The 19,866-nt window shown below is 42.1% G+C and overlaps 1 protein-coding gene across 1 annotated transcript in view; it reads left to right on the plus strand.

Moving 5' to 3' along the window:
- LOC311064239 (obg-like ATPase 1) overlaps window positions 1-19,866 on the plus strand; it is a 39,624-nt gene that overhangs the window by 12,990 nt on the left and 6,768 nt on the right. The window contains exons 5-7 of the mRNA XM_084084074.1: window positions 3,348-3,523; window positions 9,331-9,411; window positions 9,753-9,850. Coding sequence (XP_083940200.1) covers window positions 3,348-3,523; window positions 9,331-9,411; window positions 9,753-9,850 — 355 coding nt within the window. The remainder of the gene's footprint in view (window positions 1-3,347; window positions 3,524-9,330; window positions 9,412-9,752; window positions 9,851-19,866) is intronic.

A 19,866-nucleotide genomic window follows, 5' to 3' on the forward strand; every position in this document is an offset into this window, starting at 1 on the left:
AATGTAAATCTTTTTTTAAATCAAAGCTGAATCTGAGGACCCACTGGCCTGGAGGTCCCTCTTGTAACTACTTGTATGCTTTACTGTACAGTATGTACTGTACACAGTAATATTCACTGTATTAATTTAACAATTTTTAACTCTGAGAGTGTACAAATAAAGCCAACTGGACCCTTGCAGTTAAAATAACACTTAGGATTTTACTGTGTTGTCTGCTGGCTGTTGGAAGTCACTCAGCCCCTTAAAGACAAAGCTCTTTGTTGGGTCAATAAAGGCACACCTGTCAGTCTCTTCAAAACACAAAGTATTTCCAATAAAAGTAGTAAAATGATAAGTATGAGAGAGACTTGATTCCTGAAACAAGGCCTTTCCCCCTTTTTCCTCTCTCTCTGTTTTTTTTAAGTCTTGCTTGTGGCTTTGTGTGGCGCCGCAGCACTATAAGAGCTGTCGTCACATAGGCAGATCCAGAGCCAGTCGTTAAACGACTAATTGTGGAGATTTCCCCCCTCACATATTTTTCCCCTCCTCTTTCTCGCCTCATGCATCTGTACCCCGGCTCTAAAGCCTGAATGGGGACTGTGGCATAGTAGATGTGAATGTTAAATTAGGCGAAATTAATTAAAGCAAATTACTTTGGAATATATAGTAGCCGGAAGAGAGAGTAAGTGGATGACTAAATGGCTGGTGATCAGCTGCTCTAGCTCCTGAACAACGGGAAACATCGTTTGATGGGTAGATTCATCAGGCTTTTATAATGGAGTTAAAACAGGTATAGACTGTTGCTCATTAATTCCTGGTGTGAACTGTTGTACAAAGTGATGTACTTCCCTTTTGCTTTTTTAATTTTCTACGTTTTGGAAAAAGAGGACTTAATAGCAGTGCCAATACAGTCCTAATAGTTACAGAAATAGGCCTACTATGTGTACTAATCATCATCTGTCTGTTAACAATATGATTCCCATTTTGAAAACCCCTTAATTGAAATCTAAGGTAGTGAATTGTACAGAAGGTTTAACAAATAGTTTCCATTTTAAGCTAATTGTACCAAAACTATACATCACACCCAATTTTAATGTATGTATATTATTGCTGGTCACACAGTGATTTACATTGCATTATATTCTCTGGGTTCATGCAGAGACAATAGCAAATTTTCATTCCAATCAGTGTTGAACAGGGAGCTGGTAAATTGAAGCAGCAAAACAATAATTCCACTGATTAGCCCCTTTCTGTGTGCTGTAAGTGAACTGTTTATACTGTGGAGTACCTCTGGAAGAGCAGCAGAACCAAAACAGCCTGATTAGGCAACGAGTAATTGGATAAGTTCATTTCACCATGAGGACAACTCACTGGGTGACAGCTTGCACCATAGACTCTACCTGCTTCTGTTGGGGAGTGAACATCTGTCGTATAAAATTAGAGATTTGTGTCATTTTGTTGCTGATCCTGAAAGAAATGCTTTGATTGTTGATACAGGCGTATACAGGCCATGTGGTTCTGTGTCATTTTCTCAGGTGAACATCACTTCTTAACACAATACAACACGCAAGTAGAAGGTTCCAATTTGATATCAATCTGTAAAGCATTGCTCTAAAGACTGAACTGTTTGTCCCTGATTGATCTTGGGATGAAAACTACGTAGACAACAAAATTATGATCTCTTTAGTTGGAGGGGCTGGAATTAGCTTTGCTGCTCATACATAGAGTTAAACACCAATTCAACTGTCTTTCGTCCGGTGATGTAACAGCTTTGCATGAAATCTAGATCAGAGAAGGTTTGTTTAACCACTTAAACCTTAAATATTTACAGTATTTAGTTGACTGGTGTCCCCCAGCGCTCTATACTGGGTCCGCAAATTTTTCTCCACAAAGTGTTGCTTTGTGTTGCGTTGTGATGCTTTGTGAGCTTGTAGACTACTAGATAGGCCGAATGTTCGACCCAGAATAGGGACACTAAGCTTCATATGGTTAAATCTGAGGCGTTACGCATTGTGACAACTAGAAGCAGCCATGAATCATTTTTTAACATGAATCACTGTAGGAACTTGTTGAGTGACGGAGGTGTGACAGATGGAGGTGTGACAGCCATGATAAAGTGACAGTGACGCTGTTTTCTCCCTGGGCTACAACTGTCAACAGTCCTTTACACATGGATGTCAACACTCCAACCTGGATCGTCGACAACATTAAGTGACTCCAACAGGCAGATGCCGAACATAGCATCCGTCAACGCGGCAGTGCTTAAAGCTCTTGTCTCATCTCACATCGTCCACTCACCCCGTGGATGAGATGGTATTTGTATTATGTCAACTTGAACAACAATTGGTTTGTTGCGCTAATGAAAAAAATACTGCAACAGTGTTGTTCGAAGAAGTTTAAAATAGAAGATGTGCTGCTGTACTGCAGTAAATTCAGACAGTGAATTTAACTAGAAGATGATTTTATTTAGTGCATGTTATGCAAAGTACTTGTGATATTAGGGAAGCCTGTAAACATGTGTATTGTTAACAGGCTAAGGATGCTGTAGTTGCCATTGGTTAAAGGCTGTCACTCTTGTGTGACAGATGTACACCCCCACCCCACCCCCCTCCCTAACCCTCAGAAGGAGACCAAGAGCTGCTGCTGGCTAATGGTCTACTTTAGTGCCTCATTATCTAATCACCAGTCCAGCCATTGCTACTAAGCCATTGATTAGGAGAGGATTGGACCCCTTCTCATATATTTCCATATTTATAGATTAGATGGTATAATGTTTTTTTGTTTGTTTTTTGTATTTCTGACATTTGTGTCTTAATGTATGGTATATGGCTCATAGTTGTAAAACAGCATGATACTTGAGTAGTGCTACTGCTAGTGGTTGTTGTGGCTATTTACACTGCCTCAGAGAGAAAAAAGCTGTTTTATTTCACAGAAAAAAACTAATATAAATCCTTTGTGCCATGCTGAAGTTAAAGTTTTCCATTAAAAGACATTGACGGAAACACTGCAAGTTGACTATTTGTTGGGCTGACACAGGTCTGCCCATTGAACAGGAAAATCAAATGTATATGAATATGTTCAGTGTATTGGTTGTGACTTTCCTGCTTTCTCATATGGATGCGTTCGTTTCACTGATATTCTCTGTGAACAGTAAACATTGTCGACTACCTTTAATCATTCTACAATATGTGATCTCAGGCAGTCAATGCCATTGATTCTACAATTGTGTGCGCGCTTTATGTGCAACATGTCTGTATGCGGGGGAGCACGCTCCTGTCACCGACATAAGATGACAGTATTATTGCCTTGACAGTATGGGTGTCTTTGCTGTGTGTGTCGTGCATCCATGTTGCTGTATTGTGCTGTAGGTGCGTTTGAGGATGAAGACATAATCCATGTGGAGGGAACAGTGGACCCAGTGAGGGACATGGAGATCATCCACGAGGAGCTAAGGCTGAAGGATGAGGAGATGATCCAACCTGTTATTGAAAAACTGGAAAAGGTGGCCATTAAAGGCGGTGACAAGAAACTTAAATCTGAATATGTGAGTCAATGTCCCTAGCATGTCTATCGCCCCTCCACCTGAATACATGAGACAACGTCCCTGGCATGTCTATCGCCCTCCCCCCGCCTGAATACATGAGACAACGTCCCTGGCATGTCCATTATGCCCCCCCCATACAGTCTATATTCCTAGCATGTCCACCTGAATACTGTACATGAGAGTCGAGACAGCATCCCTAGCATGTCTATTGCTAGGGATGCTGCCCAGCCCCAGATTACTTGAGTCAATGTCCATAGCATGTCCATCTCTCCCCCTCACCTGATTACATGAGTCAATATCCACCTGAACACATGAGACAGCGTCCCTGGCATGTCTCTCGTCCTCCAACCGCCTGAATACATGAGACAACGTCCCTGGCATGTCCATCGTGGCCCCCCCATACATTAGTCTATATTCCTAGCATGTCCACCTGAATACTGTGCATGAGAGTCGAGACAGCATCCCTAGCATCCCGGATTACATGAATCAATGGCCCTAGCTTGTCCATCACTCCTCCCTCACCTGAATACATGAGTCAACATCCATTGCTCTCGCTAACAGCAAGGCATAAATAATAATAACCATGCTGATGAGGAAGAACACACACATCCAATACTAAGTAAGGCAGGTGCTGAGCAGAAAACAAAATAGACACAAAACAAAAGAAAAACTGCTCACACACTGTTGGGCTCCAGTTTAAAATTTAGAGTTTATTGTACCCACAGCGTGCCTGCGTGATGTTTCAAGCTACGTGCTCTTTCTCAGACATTGGTAACAGTGAGACACACCATCTTATATACACAACAGTCACATGATGTGGAGAATCACATGAGATGCATTGCACCTGTTGGTATCTGACACGAATATTATATTATCCTAGACAATTAAAAGATAATGACCGTGAATAAATGGTGTATACCCACATTTTCAAATGAATCTTATGGGCTCCCAGCGAATAAGAGACACAAGAGACAACAATAAAAACAAACATAAAGAATGTATATGTACTGTATATATAATGTGTCTATAAATCTCAATAGTACATCACACCACCATCAAGCCTAGAATGCCATCATAATGTGCGAAGACCTTTTGAGGCGCCTCTACTACTCGGTGTGCAATATTTAAAAACGAAATAACAAATAATAATCATACCACACACATGGCATGGGAGGAAAATGTATGTATTTCTTTTCTCATTTTTTTTGTTCTCTCACACCCCCACCCCCTTCTGCAGCTCCCTGTTTTTCCCCTTTTTTCTGAGAATGAAAGTGATCAGGGGTCAGGGGTGTTCTGCTGTAGAAATCATTAATAGAGAGTTACTTATTCAGCTGCTAACCCTGGGTCACAGCGCTGGGCTAATGAAAGTGTTTCCACAAGGCTCTATTCATGTAAAGTAATACTCAAATCACAGTACAGCTCTTGCTCATGTTCGTGCACCCTACAACAGCTAAGACAATTGGGTGACACCACACAATGGGGTGACCCACGAACCTACATGTAGTCATGAATACAGTAAACTGTTCCTGGGTTATGTGCAGTGAGACGGGGTGGTAGAGGTAGCTAGATTGAAAATTAAAAATTAAAAGCATAATGCTGTGTGTGGCATCAGTTATGCAGTGGGTAATAAGGCAGTGCAGCAAACTATCGGCACTGTTGGGCAGAAACCTTGTATCTCCATATTTCATATTTTTGCTTTTCATAAATGAATGCCCTATTGTATACTTTGTCATACAACAATGTCACACAAAAGTAGCACAAATAGCCGATCTACAGGCACACAACGGGGTATGATGTCGCATTGTGAGCTTTTATATAGGCTATATTTAGACATATATTTTAGATATACTTTAGAAATATTTTTTAAATGAGACTAAATAATGACTACATCGGATCCATTGGAACACAGCGTTTTTTTGTTTACATTTCCTGAAAAGTAAGAATTTTGAACATAGGCATCTGCCCGACAGCGATGCTATGCTTTTGCTGTGAGTCTATCCTGTGTCACACAAGCAAGGCCGGATATAGTGGGCAATGATGATTTGACATGCACTAGCGGTGCTCAGGGCAGGGAGAGGGTGACCCCGATGCAAAATGGGCCAGTAAGCGAGGTAATCTGGCCTTTCACTTGTAACTGTGCGCCCAATTTCAGGCCCCGACACGCGAGGGCTCTGACCACTCATTACACTAACGAGAAGGGCCATTTCACCTGCTGCAGAGGCCCAGCGCCTGGTTGGTTCCCCTCGGAGTAATCCCCCTCTGCGGCCCCACAGACAGGAGCCATTCAGGCCAGGCAGGTGGCCGTTGACGCACATAATTGCTGACAATTTTAGGCAATGAATAAAAATGATCTACATTACTTGTCAAAGGTTGTGTACGCGATGCCAAGTGAAATCTATAGAAGACCTCTTTAGACGTGGAAGAATGGCCCTTATCAAAGGCTACAGCAAGCTTCAGATTGTGGGATGTGGGGGGTGCTGAGTCTCTGCTGTTTGACATGTGAAGCTGAGTTTAATTTGTTGTTGTTTCTGGGAGTATTTCTGAGATACATTTTGTTACAACATGTATGTGCACAACATGTGCATCACTGCAGTTGCTATGAATTTAAGAGGGTTGGTCTTCCTTTTATAGTGCCACAAAATGCCATGAGATAAAAAGGTAAACACCATGTAGCTATTTAATTGCTAATTACATACTGAGATTCTGCACTTACTGAGTAATTAACAAGAACTTTGAATTAAGTTCTAATTTCCGTAGCAGCACCTAATTTTCCCACAGCACCCCAGTATTCTTTTATTGGTTTTTGTGTCTGACATATTCCTGCCCAGGAGATGTTTTTTTTTAATATTCTCTCTGTGGTAAATTTTAATTTAAGGAATTTGTTATACCATTTTCTCAGGGAATGGAGGCGACCTGTTTGACGCAATGTCATTATTTAGTTGGTGATCTTCACATTATTTGTTATATATTTTTTACTATATACTGTATATAAACTGTGCTGTGATTGCAATTGTGCTGTGATTGCTATATGTGCTATTTAAAAGTAATGTGTTGTGCAGAATTGCAGACACGGATATGCCATTATGACTAAATCTACAAAAGCTATGATTTCACTGGCTATGGTGTCTATGATTTAACAATAACCAAGACCTAATGAGCCTCAAGTGTTCAAATCTTCCTTAAATTTGTTTAATGAATTGGGAAATACATGTAGGCCTATTTTATATTACTTCAATGGCAGTGAGGGAGAAATATATGAGAAATATTTCTCATCTTAATTACAAATGTCATTTACAATGTTATTTGAAAGCCGTAAAATGTAACCTCACCACGTCCAAAACAGTCGAAAATCTAAGTTCTAACATAGGATAAGGACAAAGGTGGTTAGGGCAAAACATATAACAAACAGCATAAGTGAACCTATTAGGGAACTGTCTTCATGGAGGTTTAGCTCTCCCTTAGTGTAAGTCATGGAGTAACTTTAGTTTATTTGGATAAAAATGATTAAAAACGTCCATCAAGAGCTAATGGGTATCTGGCAATTGAAACAGATAGTGACAAGTGTGTATGTTGATTTTGTAACAGGTTATCATACAGTTTATTTAATAAGCCAATGATCTCCAAAGTACTAAACGTTTGAATTGCTTTAAAGTCATACTGTGTAACATTCATTTTAGTAGTCTGTTTTAGCGACACCCTTTGTTGCGCCACTGTCATTACAGTGCAGAAGGAGCACTGAAAAAGGAATGCCGCAGGGTCCTAGCACCCAAAGATATTTTGGAAAGCAACAGCTCTTCCTCAGAAACCTTATTTAACTGCAAAATACATGATTACATTTCCAGCGCCTACATCATTTTGGCATGAGTGTGTTGATGACCATAACAATGATGAAGTTGATGTGAATGGCTTGTTCAACTGAAAAGGTTACGTAGTTAAGACTTTAACATAAATTGATAAATATTGGTATCTCTTTTAAGCGATTTTGGAGGGTGAAATCTGGCCCACAGCTCTGCTTTAATGGGACTTTAACACCCAGGAACAAATCCACATCAAGTTATGCTTTTCTTTTTTTTTCTGCTGCAACCACTCTGGGTGGTTTCTGCAGAACTTTCAAAGAGTTCATTACTAGCAGACAAATGCAAACAGCTTAGAATAATTAACATGCATTGCTTTTACCAAGTATTATGAAAAAAGAAAAGAAACATAACATGTTATGTTGAGAGGGGAATTCCAGTATTGTTCCTGTGTATTTTAAATGAAGTTCAGTAGGCCTACATCACACATGTGTTCCCAACATTACGGTTGTACAAGGCATTGTGTTTTGTGACCTGCTAATGACAGGGTTAAAGCCTAACATGATTTTTTGTGGATGCAGTTAGTATATGGATGCTGTCCATTCAGAGCACAGCGAGCCTGTGTGAATGAGTCTCAACTCTAGGCTTAATCCATGTTTACAGGCAACGGGCTCATAGCACTGTATAACGCGGCTAGCATCGTGTGTACAAAGACAATATTTCATTGCTTTTGTCTGTTTGAACTCCCCCCCCCCCCCCCCCCCAAAGAAAAAATCCCATTCCTTACCAAACAATAATAAGAAGCGAGCCCACCAGCGGCGTTTCATGGTGGCAGGCGTATGTGTTTGACCCCTGTGGGACCTATATGCCTTTTATTAACACCTGCCTGTTAGAGGAGCACTGCACGGCGGCTGCGAGCTGATGAGGGAAACCTGGAGCGGGTTCAGCCTGTGTCACTGGCCGTTTGCTGTTTCCATTTCACAGATGATTAATCTCTCTGTGAGGACTTGGGCCGGCGCGGGCGGAGTGTGCGCCGCTCTTCCTGTGCTGTCCCCCGCTGGCTGCACTCTGGCTGCCTGACTAAAAGGCCTTTAGAATTCCTGCGGAGAAAGATGTGCAGAGAGTGAATGCAGCTGGCTGGGGGTCAGTGTGTGGAGCTTTTTCTGCCATTGTGTAATTGAGGCTCTGGCAGGATTTTTCCCCCTTTTTTCCTCTCTTTCCCCCTCAGTTCTTTCAAAAGGGAGTGTGATTGTGAAGTGCTGCAAGGGTTTGGGGAGGAAAGAGGTGGTAGGGGGAGTGTAGCAGGGGGGTGGGGGAGTTTTTATATGAAGGGGGAGGTTAAGTTGACATGAACAAAAAAGAATGTGTTCCGCTAATTTCTGTGGGGCTGGATCAACAATAATAGGCTCAATTTCTTTATTACAAATTTTTATAACCGCCTCCCTCCCATTTTCCCCACCCGATTCCACTTCCCAGATCTTGTCAAGACCCAGTCCTGCCCGCAGTCTCCATCCCCTACTACCTCGGTAATGAATATAGCAAACATAGGTGGAAATGCCAAATATTTTCTCCAGAAGGAGCATGCATAATTAGCACTTAACAAGTGCATATTCAATATGACTGCATACAGCAGAGCGCCTGAGGAAGAGCTAATAATTTACACATAACTAACCAACTTGCAATTAGTTCCCTGCTCTTTTTCCAATTTTGCCCTCTTGCTATCCTATTCATCAGACAGTCCCTATGGAATATCAGTGTACATAACAATGAGTCTAAGTGAGCCTCCCCAGAAGGCATTTAGTCATGATTTAAAGGAGGGAGAAGGGGCCCGTGTGCACATGCCATCCCTGTCAAAGCCGGACCTCTCCTGTTTGAATACGAGCGCAGCCATTGTTCATTTTGGCATCAGGATGCCATGCATTTAGGAAATAATTACCCCATACCCTGCTGGGTTTATATTCTTTTTCATCTCCTTTAATGGCTTCTTGTTCATTCTCTTTTAATCCCAAACAGGACGTAATGTGCAAAATCAAGAGCTGGGTTGTGGATGAAAAGAAACACGTCCGCTACTATCACGATTGGAACGACAAGGAGGTAAGCCTTTGATGTTACACTCAAATTTGTTAATGTGATTTATCGTGGTTTATCTTTTCATCTGGCTTGAAAGTCCAGCTGCTGTATTTTTAAGGGTGTTCTATGCAAATAGCAAGTTAACATGCATGCTGTCTCTTTTTGTGGTGTTTTGATTTTTTTTTTATCAAACTAATGACATGTGTCCATGCTGATCTTGATCTAGACTCTAGAGGCTTTATAGATGCTCCCTGCAGAGCAGCAGACCCTAATTTGATTTGTCCTCACTTATCTCTCTGTGCATGGTCCTCAAAGGCTACTTTGGAAAGTTTGGGTCCCAAGTATTTGCCTTCTCTCTGTCACAGATCGAAGTATTGAACAAATACTTATTTTTGACGTCCAAACCAATGATGTACCTTGTTAACCTCTCGGGGAGAGACTACATCAGGAGAAAGAACAAATGGTAAGGGCTTAGGAGAAGTTAACCCAGACAAATCACTGCCCCTTCTCATGTTCTACGGATCCCCTTCCTTTGTTTTTTGTATGTACATTTGCTAATCCCCTAAACTTATGACTGAGTATTTCTGAATATCTGCTTATTATTGTGTGTGTGTGTGTGTGTGTGTGTGTGTGTGTGTGTGTGTGTGTGTGTGTGTGTGTGTGTGTGTGTGTGTGTGTGTGTGTGTGTGTGTGTGTGTGTGTGTGTGTGTGTGTGTGTGTGTGTGTGTGTGTGTGTGCGTGTGTGTGTGCGTGTATGTATGTGTGTGTGCACGTGTGCGTGTGCGTGTGTTGTAGTACAAGGATATGGAAAATGTATGTCCAAGTTAGAGTGGTGCACTGACTCCTGTCTCCTGCTGGCTAAATGGTTGTGTCTTTGCGAGAGGATCTGCCTGGAGGTGGCACTAAGCAATATCCTAACACAACATCCAGCCCTGCAAACCCTAGCCAGCCCCCGAACTCTGCACTTCATTAAGCACTTCTTAGCATATGGTCTCCATTTTCCATCAAAAAAAATCTCATTTCCATATGAAATCAAAGAGGGTGAAGGCTTTAAATGACAAAATAGATAAATAAATAAATAAACACTCAGACCCCAAGCCAAAAAAGTAATTAATATCATATGGGGAAGGCCTATAAATCACAAGGATAGTAGTCTTTAAATATTGTGATGTCTAAAATTGCTTTACTTATTTGGTTTGGTCTGAAGAGAACTCTGGCTTCAAACGTTGGCCCAGAGGCTGAGAATATTAACAGCATGCTTTACAGGCTACACTGTCTGCTCCAGACAGAATCCACATAGATTCCAATAGCAACAGAGTCTTATGTCACGGTGAATCATTAAAATGTGCTTATTCCTGTATATGATTTACTGTTCAATGCTTGTATGCAGAGATGGGGATGTTTTTCCATGAGCACACTTATTCATAAGCGCTAAACTGGTCACTAATGACATTGCATGCTCCAAATGATACTTATCCCCCGCCCTCCAGATCTGTGGCATTATGTTGTACAAGAATGTGATATTTCTTCATGAGCAGCTGTTTAGCATGAGTAATGCTCTGATCTGGCCGAAGTCTGAGCAAATCTAGAAGATGGGTGCGAGGCATCCATTATAGCATCTGAAAGGCATATTTATCTACACTACAGCAGTTTTGTAAATAACAACAATCTTGTGGATTGTTGTCACACTTTTCCAATTGCCCTCTAGGGTTTTTGATGTCAAACAGTTCTTCCAGTATTTGTTTTTCAACAATTTACTTGGCAGCATCATATTAACAGGGCAGTTGTTTACCTTTGACTGTTAAAATGTTCCTGACATGAAAGTATGACTGTCAGACCGAGAGGGAGGAGGAATATCTCGAGAAGAGAACTCATAAATCAAATGATTCATGACATGTGGAGCATCAGTCATCAGCAGGAAGTTATTTCTTTCTTTTGCGTGTTTTTTTACCCTTCCTTTTTCAGCTGTACGAAATGCAATAAATCTAGAGAGCGTTTTAAACAGTAGTGCCCAGGTGCCCTCAGGGCCCTGTGTCAAACAATGCTGACATCAAAGTGTTGACGTTTGACAAGTGATGAGTCACTTCCCTTGTCCAGAGAGGAGCTCACACCTGTATGGAGATGATTACAGGTAGATCTGACTGCCCCTAATTGTACAATAAATGCTGCTCTCAGCCCTAATGGCAGCTAGTCTGCAGCAGAGACGCCAGACTGCCATTTTGCTGTCGCCATGCTCCCGTGTTTTTCCTCCAGCACAGTTGAGATGATGATATGGTTAAGGGCTATTCAAAGCAAACAGCAAGACAAATTGCAATCTCAGCTTTTAATGTGCAGAGGGAACAAAGACGATGCCTAGAAGTGAGGCAAGTGTGGCAGTTTCATCTGTATCGTTGAGTATACTTGCCTGGGTTGTTTTGCGGGCTCAGTATTTTTCGCAGTGCAGTCCTATAGTTGCAATGCCTTGTACATCATATTAGCATTTTCAGGCTGGCCATTTGTTGCTTCCAACATAACCACATGAACTCTAGCATCCTATCTGGGCGTCTCATAATAGATGAAAATTCTGCAAAAGTAAAATATGTTGTAAATATATAAATATGTTTTGTAGTTTGGGTCCCAGGAAGACAGAAGATTTCTCTTTTGGGTCTCAAGCTGAAAGGAGAGTCCCTGCTCTAACCATATCAGGCACAGTTGATATCAGGAGCCTTATCAGACTTACTGAAGTTTCTAAACAAAAAAAAATCCATTGTGTGTACCCTCCTGTTTAGAGTGCAGGCGCCACTACATACCAAGTTGACCTCGTTCACACAATAATGCACAGTATTGGGGTTTAGCAAGCCATCATTAATGGAGGGATCATAGAAGGACCAGGGCCCCCTTTCATCCCCAGGTTCACTGCTGGAGACGGTACATCATTTACTGTTGAGAGGAGCACATGGCTCCAATCCTATACAGTGCCGTGTACGTGTATGAGAATGCGTCCATGTGCATGTTTGAAGTCTGCGTCGGAGGCGACTCCATGCTCATTTGGATGCTGGCGTAATTGCGGTGTGGAGATCAAAGGCATGCTGGCCGAGTGATGTTCCAGAGGAGACTTTACCGCACGGCCCTCTCCTCTGTGCAGAGGAGGCCGCCTGCTGCTCACTGCTCCCCTCTGCCCCTCCAGCCATGCGCTGCCCCCCTGCACATCCCCGCTCGTAAAAAATGATTAAGGCCGCGTTTGTCATGTGTTTATGACTGAGAGGCATTGCGTGATAGGGAATGGCATCTACAAGAGTCTATCAAGAGGCTTTCTCCTCTCTCTCTCTCTCTCTCTCTCTCTCTTTCTCTCTCTCTCTCACTCACTCACTCGGCGTCAGTAGGCTGCTTAGAAGACTTTTGTCTGTGCCGCATAGTTGGTGTGTGAGTTTGGGAGAGGATCATTACGCCACCGCTGATGATGATGTGGTGGATGTCGTCCGCCTTGTATTAGCGTGTTTTCACTTGTCAAGGGGGAAATGGGCAATTTTACAAGCTCATGTCCTCTGTCTTTATAAACTTTTTAATATGTTTTATCAGATGTGATATAAAATAATGTCATTCCTTCCCATCCTCACCAGAGAACTAAGAACAGTCATGTTTTGTAAATGCATGCAACAGACATTGCCAGAGAATCCTCCTGATTTGCAGGGAAGTTGTTTTTTTCCCCTTCCTTTGATAATGTGCTTTAAAAGTAAATTGGAGCCTCTTAAGTAGGTGTGTTGACCTTTAAGGAAACCGGTAAGCGTGACCTGTCTATGAGTGCCTCTGCCAGTCTCTTCTTCCAGTGAGTGTACTGTTGGAACACCTGGATACCTTGCATGTGCTGTAGCTTTTATTAACTGTGTGTGTGTGTGTGTGTGTGTGTGTGTGTGTGTGTGTGTGTGTGTGTGTGTGTGTGTGTGTGTGTGTGTGTGCGTGTGCGTGTGTGCACGCGCGCGCATCTGTCTGTTTTAGTCATATATCTATGACTATCTCTGCCTAGAATGTTAACGTACTCCTTAAAATGATGTGTCTCTCAATAAGTTAGATATATTACATTTGCATCTTGTCTTGTCTTTAGATTTAGGCTGAAAGCTTACAAGATTCCTTGAACCAATTACAGATCACAGTTACTTTCCCAGCCAGTGCTAAGATACATTTTTTTCTGTGAACGCTTCTGAGAAAAACTGTCGTAAAATTTTCACCCTCAATTAATCCCACTAAATGTGTCTGGGATGGGCTAATTTGGGAAGATCTCCTGCCACATTTGTTTCTCGTTGACTCTCGCAGAGCTCTATGATCTTATGAGTTTGCTGGCAATTCTGCAAGACAGCACTGTTAGCTCTTGGTTTGAGTACATCTCCAGTCCTTGGGTACTTCCAGCTGAGGCAAAAAATGGAAAATAATGAAATGGGAGACTGTGTTTGCCAGTACTTTAGTTGGCCTGTAGGAGGAGCTTTAATAAACGTGTACTATAGGTAGTCCTGAATAGAGTCAATGCAGGGCAGTAGACCTACCACCTGCAGGACAAAATTATGATTTCCCCTTAACATTTTCAGAAAAGAACCTATTTAACATTCTTATCCACATAATGAGTAGATTTGCTCGCCTTCAATAGCTACTTCTATTTTACCTTTCCTTTTTTTTGTTAGTTTTTTAGAAATGTATTAATAAATTATGCATTTATTTTCTTTCATGTTTGATCATTTGGATAAACGTCCAGGCCTCCATGTCTGAGTGCCCCTTGAGAGACAGTAGACCCGCTGCGGGGGGGGGGGGGGGGGGGGGCTATTATGATTCGCTGGGAACCCTTTCATGAAAGCATTCGCTGCAGCTCTCTTCTGCTACTCCAAACCATAATTCCCATAAACACAACTGAAACTTTATTGAGTTTAAAACCACTGGCTCCATGCAAGTTCTTTAGGAACTGCTGTCTAGGGAGTCACGGTTTGCTTTTCAAAGCCATATGGGAGATATACAATCGCCCGCTCCTCGTCCACTCTCGTCTTGTGTAGTGTGGGATCCTGAGAAACACTTTCCCATGGAAAGACATGCATCCTGCTGCCCACAGCCCATCCTAATGGAAGCCTTTAGCTAGCTGTTCAGCAAGCGAGAACAACAGGAGACGCTGTATAGTAAAACTGAACCAGATGTCGCTAATAAAGTCCTGTTGGATCACTAGTCTCGTTATTGACTGTCCCCCAGTCCAGGTAATGAAAGGATGCTGTTGACATGTCACACGTCATCCTGTCGCTATGTGGATTTGAATGGGATGTGACACAGCCTCCTTGGCTTTGCTGTGTTCTCTGACCCTGGCCCTAACTTAGGAGTGTCACAGGCCTTTTCTTATCATAAATACCAAAGCAGATGCTTTTTGTTGCTCTATATTATGATCCTGCAAGATAGCATTTTGTTAATTTTGATAGAGATAGGAAGGGTGAGAAAGAGAGGGATTCGGGCCAGCTATGGGAAGGATTTAGCCTCATTTATATATACGGTTTTATCAGGTGAGCAACCGGAGCATCCCGAACAAAAACAAATATCAGAGTTTTAAGTCTGGCTAATGATACGTTTTGATAGTATTGGCTGTGTTGAGTTGGGCTGTTTGTTATCTTTGTGGTCAGGTTGTTATAAAAATTGCACATGTCACAAGTGTCATGTTGCACGTGTCCTGCAGCCTGCCAGCTCTAATGAGATAAATAAATACATTTAGTTGTGCCTACATACAGCCCCTGAAAGCTTGTTGAATTGTTATGAATGGGTGTAAGGATGCAGGATTGGAGAGGGGAGGGGGGGTGCATGATTGGCTGATGTTACATATGTCCTTGATTACCTTCCTGCTGCTTTTATTCTAATAAGTGACATTCTTTGTACTCCGTTGGACAGCTAGACAGTCTGACACACGATGAGAATAAATATTGCATGTGGTAGACATTAAGCTGTCATCCTGGCAAAAAGGAGAGATGGAGAATTCCATGCGGCATTCTGCTGCGCTACACTTTGCCTGCTCTTGTCACAATTGTCACATCTTGATGACTCTCCCCCCCTCTCTTTCTCTCTCTCTCTCTCTCCCTCCCTCTCTCTCTCTCTCTCTCTCTCTCTCACACACACACACACACACACACACACACACACACACACACACACACACACACACACACACACACACACACACACACACACACACACACACACACACACACACACACACACACACACACACAACCCTTCCTTCCTCTCTTCCAGTCAACTGCAATGAATGACAGCACGACTACCCCATATAGAGAATTATTTTGGGTGATGTAGCATGTACTTCTGGGGGATTGCCGTTTGGATTCCTGGTGATTGTCCTCTCGCTTTCTTTTCCTTTTCTCTTTTCCTTTTCCTGAACAATACTTAAACACATTAACCAAGGCATTCCTATTTTGGGCAAATTTTCAAAAATATTCAAAATGTTTCCCTTTTTAATTATTGTTATTTTAATTAAAGAAATAGCGAAAATAGCAGATCAACAAGCTCACAAAGTGTCATGTGAGCTTGTAGATCAGCTATTTTTGCTATTTGTCCTACGATAGTAGGAAGTATATAGGGCTTAAGTGGTTAAACTAGGGCATAGCTACTAGGATGATGTGTCCTCTACTGTCGCCATGATGACAAAAGTGAGAATTACATGTCCATCATGTGAAAAATCAACACAGATTTGAGTTTGTGTCAAGGACTCTGTCTTTGGAAAAATAGTGGGTGCACCAAAAGACGAGAAAGTTGTTAAAAAAGGCCCGCTAGCATGTCCTTGAGGTGTGTCTGAGAGAGGATGCACGATGATGCACTTAATTAAAGCTGCTCCCATTGTGCCTGCTCTGGCTTCTGTTTCCCACTGCCCCTGACTGCTTTGAAGAGTAAAAGAAGTTTACAATATTGGCAATCGCGCGTGCGTGCGTGCGTGCGTGCGTGCGTGCGTGCGTGCGTGCGTGCGTGCGTGTACACAGGCACTTGTGAATTTGTGGGTGTAGTATGTGTCAGCGAATGTGTGTGCCTGCCTGTGTCACACTATCATGTCTGTGCATGATAGTGTGTACCTCTGTGTGTGTGTGTGTGTGTGCGTGCGTGTGCGCGCGTGTGTGTGTGTGTGTGAGTGAGAGTGTGATTGTGTGTGCGTTCGTTCATTCATTCATTTGTTTGTGTATGTGTCATAGTGCTGCCTCTGTCTAAAGAGGCTGATGTGTGATGCCTCTATCCGGCAGTGGCCGCAGGGAGCAGAAAGCGTCTGCACTCATCCTCTCAGGAGCTCACCACTGGGAGGATGAAAAGCGTCCCACAGAGCCCCCGACTTCCCAGCCTCAAAAGCCACCATGAGCTCATACCTCTCATTTCTGTCTCCTTCCATCGAGGAAGGGAAGAGGGGGGGGGGGGGGGGGTCAGGATGCTGTGTGCCACAGCGACTAAGGGGACACACAAGCAACCCCCAGGTTTATTACTTGACGACTTGGTGCCTAGCAATGCAAGCCAGTGGATGCCCAGATAATATGAAGTGCCTTCGTCACACAGGGCTGATATAACCCGGTTCAGGTACTGAGATGGATATTTTGGCTGCCTGTCCACCTGTGGGCGGGTCAGTAATGAATTTGGGAGAGAGGGTGAGGCTGGTAGTGGATTACTCCTTGGGCCTGTCAGCATTCAATTGCATCTGAAAGGAGGTGCTCAGAGTGGAGGCGCTGGGCTGTTTTGTCCCACAGCTTTTACAGGCTTACCTGGCTAAGTACCGACGATAAAGCCTGCCTGTATGAATACACGATAGTGGCAGGCCCAGGTCATTGGCTCAGGTATCTGCACCTGTACTTCTGGAACTCCCATTGTTTCCTCCTCCGGAGTCGTTTAAGCAGATCAAAGCTCTGTAAAAAAAAGAAAAAAAGCCAAGGGTAGCCCCAGGCATGCGGAAACACAGGAATTATTCCCCCTTCAGGATTCCCACACAAAAAAGACAAATAGACAAGCCCCAGAGGGTGGCCCCTGTGGGATGTCTCCATTCAAACCCACTCTGTTGTGGAAGCTCCTTTTGTTTTTGATTGGTTGTCATTATTCCCCCATATATTGTGCTTTTAATTGGACTTATGATAAGTGCTGTAGGCGTAAAATCTTACAAGCTGCTCACTAAAGCTGTTTTTCTGGTGGTAAAATAAACAGATTCAGTAGTGATTGAAACAGACTAATGCATCTATAGCTTCAACACACAACTTATTTTAGAATACCCTTAATAATTACTTTTAAATGTGTAGATATGTAAAGGTTGGGTAACAACATGCTTTAAAAGAAATGCTTACTTTTATTTGGTTTTTCCCTGAATTGAGACCAGCAAAAAAGCAGCACAAACATGGCTTGTTCCTCCGTCTTGTTTGAGCCTTTTAAGCTGGTGAATGATTAGCAGAAATAATGTCCCTGTCACCCTTAATCACATTAAAACGTGGTTAACATTTAATTTTTCCCACTTGATATGCAAAAATTTCCACTAGATTTGCAGCAAAGGCCATTGGAATTCCATTACAAAAATAATAAAAATTTCAGGCATCATTTGTTCAGAGTAGAATATGTAGACCAGAAAGTGCTGAATCTTTCTATTAACAGAGCGGTGAGAGATGGCACTTGATGCTGGCTGCTGGGCATAATGGAAGAGTGACAAGACGCACACACGCGTGTGTGTGCACATAGACACACACATACGTTTCTGTGTGGATTTTTCATACTTGAATATCCTTTTTTTATGCAAGATACATAATGCAAACACATTTTTTCTCTACACACAAATTAGAATATAATAATGTCAGGTTATCTCGTATAGCCTAATGCAGATGATCTTACATAATGTTAACAGCAAACTGGATATTAGAGCAAGTTTATACTATACCTACACAGTAACATGTCTTTTTAATTAAGAATGTAATTAATTTAACTCTTAAGAGTGTAATTATTTTTATATTTTTTACACACAAATTGACATTGAAGATTTTACAATGTGTACTATGCATAAAATAAATTATTATTTTTTGTTTTTTCTGGCATCATAGAATGAGATGAGTTTGTCTAGATACGATTTTTGGTGGGACACTGGGGCACCATGCCTCTTATTAATGCCCAAACATACTGTATAGGAACATGCTTGCGGTTCCAATTCATTATTCAGGAATTCATGCATTGCTACGATGTAAAATGAATAAATAAATAAATACATCTGCAGTAGGTTTTACATTTTATGTAATTTTATATTCCCACTCACAATTTCATACACATAATTGGAAGAGGTATAAATACAAATTGCAAAGTGGCATGACTAGACAGTAGTGAGGCCTAACTGAATTGGTTTTGGAAGTCATGTTGACGGAGCATCAAAGCTCTTAATTGACAGTGCTTTGTTTCCGGAGTTGAGGGAAGGGGGTGTATCATGTTCCTCTGGCAAGGTGTTTGTCTGGTCCCGTGTCACTCAGTGCAAGGACCTGGAGACCCCCATGCTCATTTACTGCTCACGTTCTCCATCTCGCCTTCACATTATTAAAATCATTCCTCAGCCTTCTACCAAGAGCCTCTTTGTTACTTGGCTGGCTCGGCTCAGCTCTGTCAAGTCTTCACCAATTACAGTCTCAGGTACAATGGTCTATTCACAGGATCACAGCCCTTGACTGGTGTGGGGAGAGTGATTTGTGAATCATTATTCAGCCGCCTGTAGAGAACGCGATACCTGAGGAATGCAAATAACATGCCACCGAATAGACAGCTATGCTCCTAAAAGTGACAAACTACAGCTGTTATTATCTCAGATTGGATTCTTTTCCCCTCTTGGAGAGCCAGTTATCTCCTCTGCTTTCAAGTTTTCAGTTTTGACTAAATGTATTTGATTTTTCTCTGTTTTTTTATTATTATAATTTTTTGTCCTTGTGAGATATGAGATGTGGCAAGCAGTGTATTGCAGCACCTGTCAAACCTCAGCTCTGCATATATAAGACTAACAGAATGGGAAATATTAGATTATGATCCTTAATAGTTGCTTACTGAAAAGACAGAAACTCTGTCTTATGAAGCACTTGGTTTACCCCATAGTATTATAATTCAAGCTTGTGCTGGAAGAGACATCCAGACCTATACAAGTAAAAATGGCATTTGCCTAAAGAGTCTTTCCCTGTCTAATATTATATATTGACAATCATTTTCAAGAAGTAGTGATGTGGTGTTGTAGGTGATGAAGCCGTGACATTGTTATTGGAGGAGATGTGGTATTGAGGTACCTCCCAGTCTTTGATTTCTTATGGACTTTAAATAGGAAACCAGGATTACAGATAATGACGGGGACCCTTTAGAATCAATCCAGCCTGGGAGCTCTGTCAGGCCTGCCGTGTGAAAATGGATTTGTGCGACGCTGTTCTTTAAGAATCGTCCAATCCCGGCCTGAAAGCGTGTGGGGCTAATCTCATAATTGCCCTGACCCCCTTATAT

This window comes from Gymnoscopelus microlampas (assembly GCF_963454915.1).
Source record: "Gymnoscopelus microlampas genome assembly, chromosome: 17".
Taxonomy (NCBI): domain Eukaryota; kingdom Metazoa; phylum Chordata; class Actinopteri; order Myctophiformes; family Myctophidae; genus Gymnoscopelus; species Gymnoscopelus microlampas.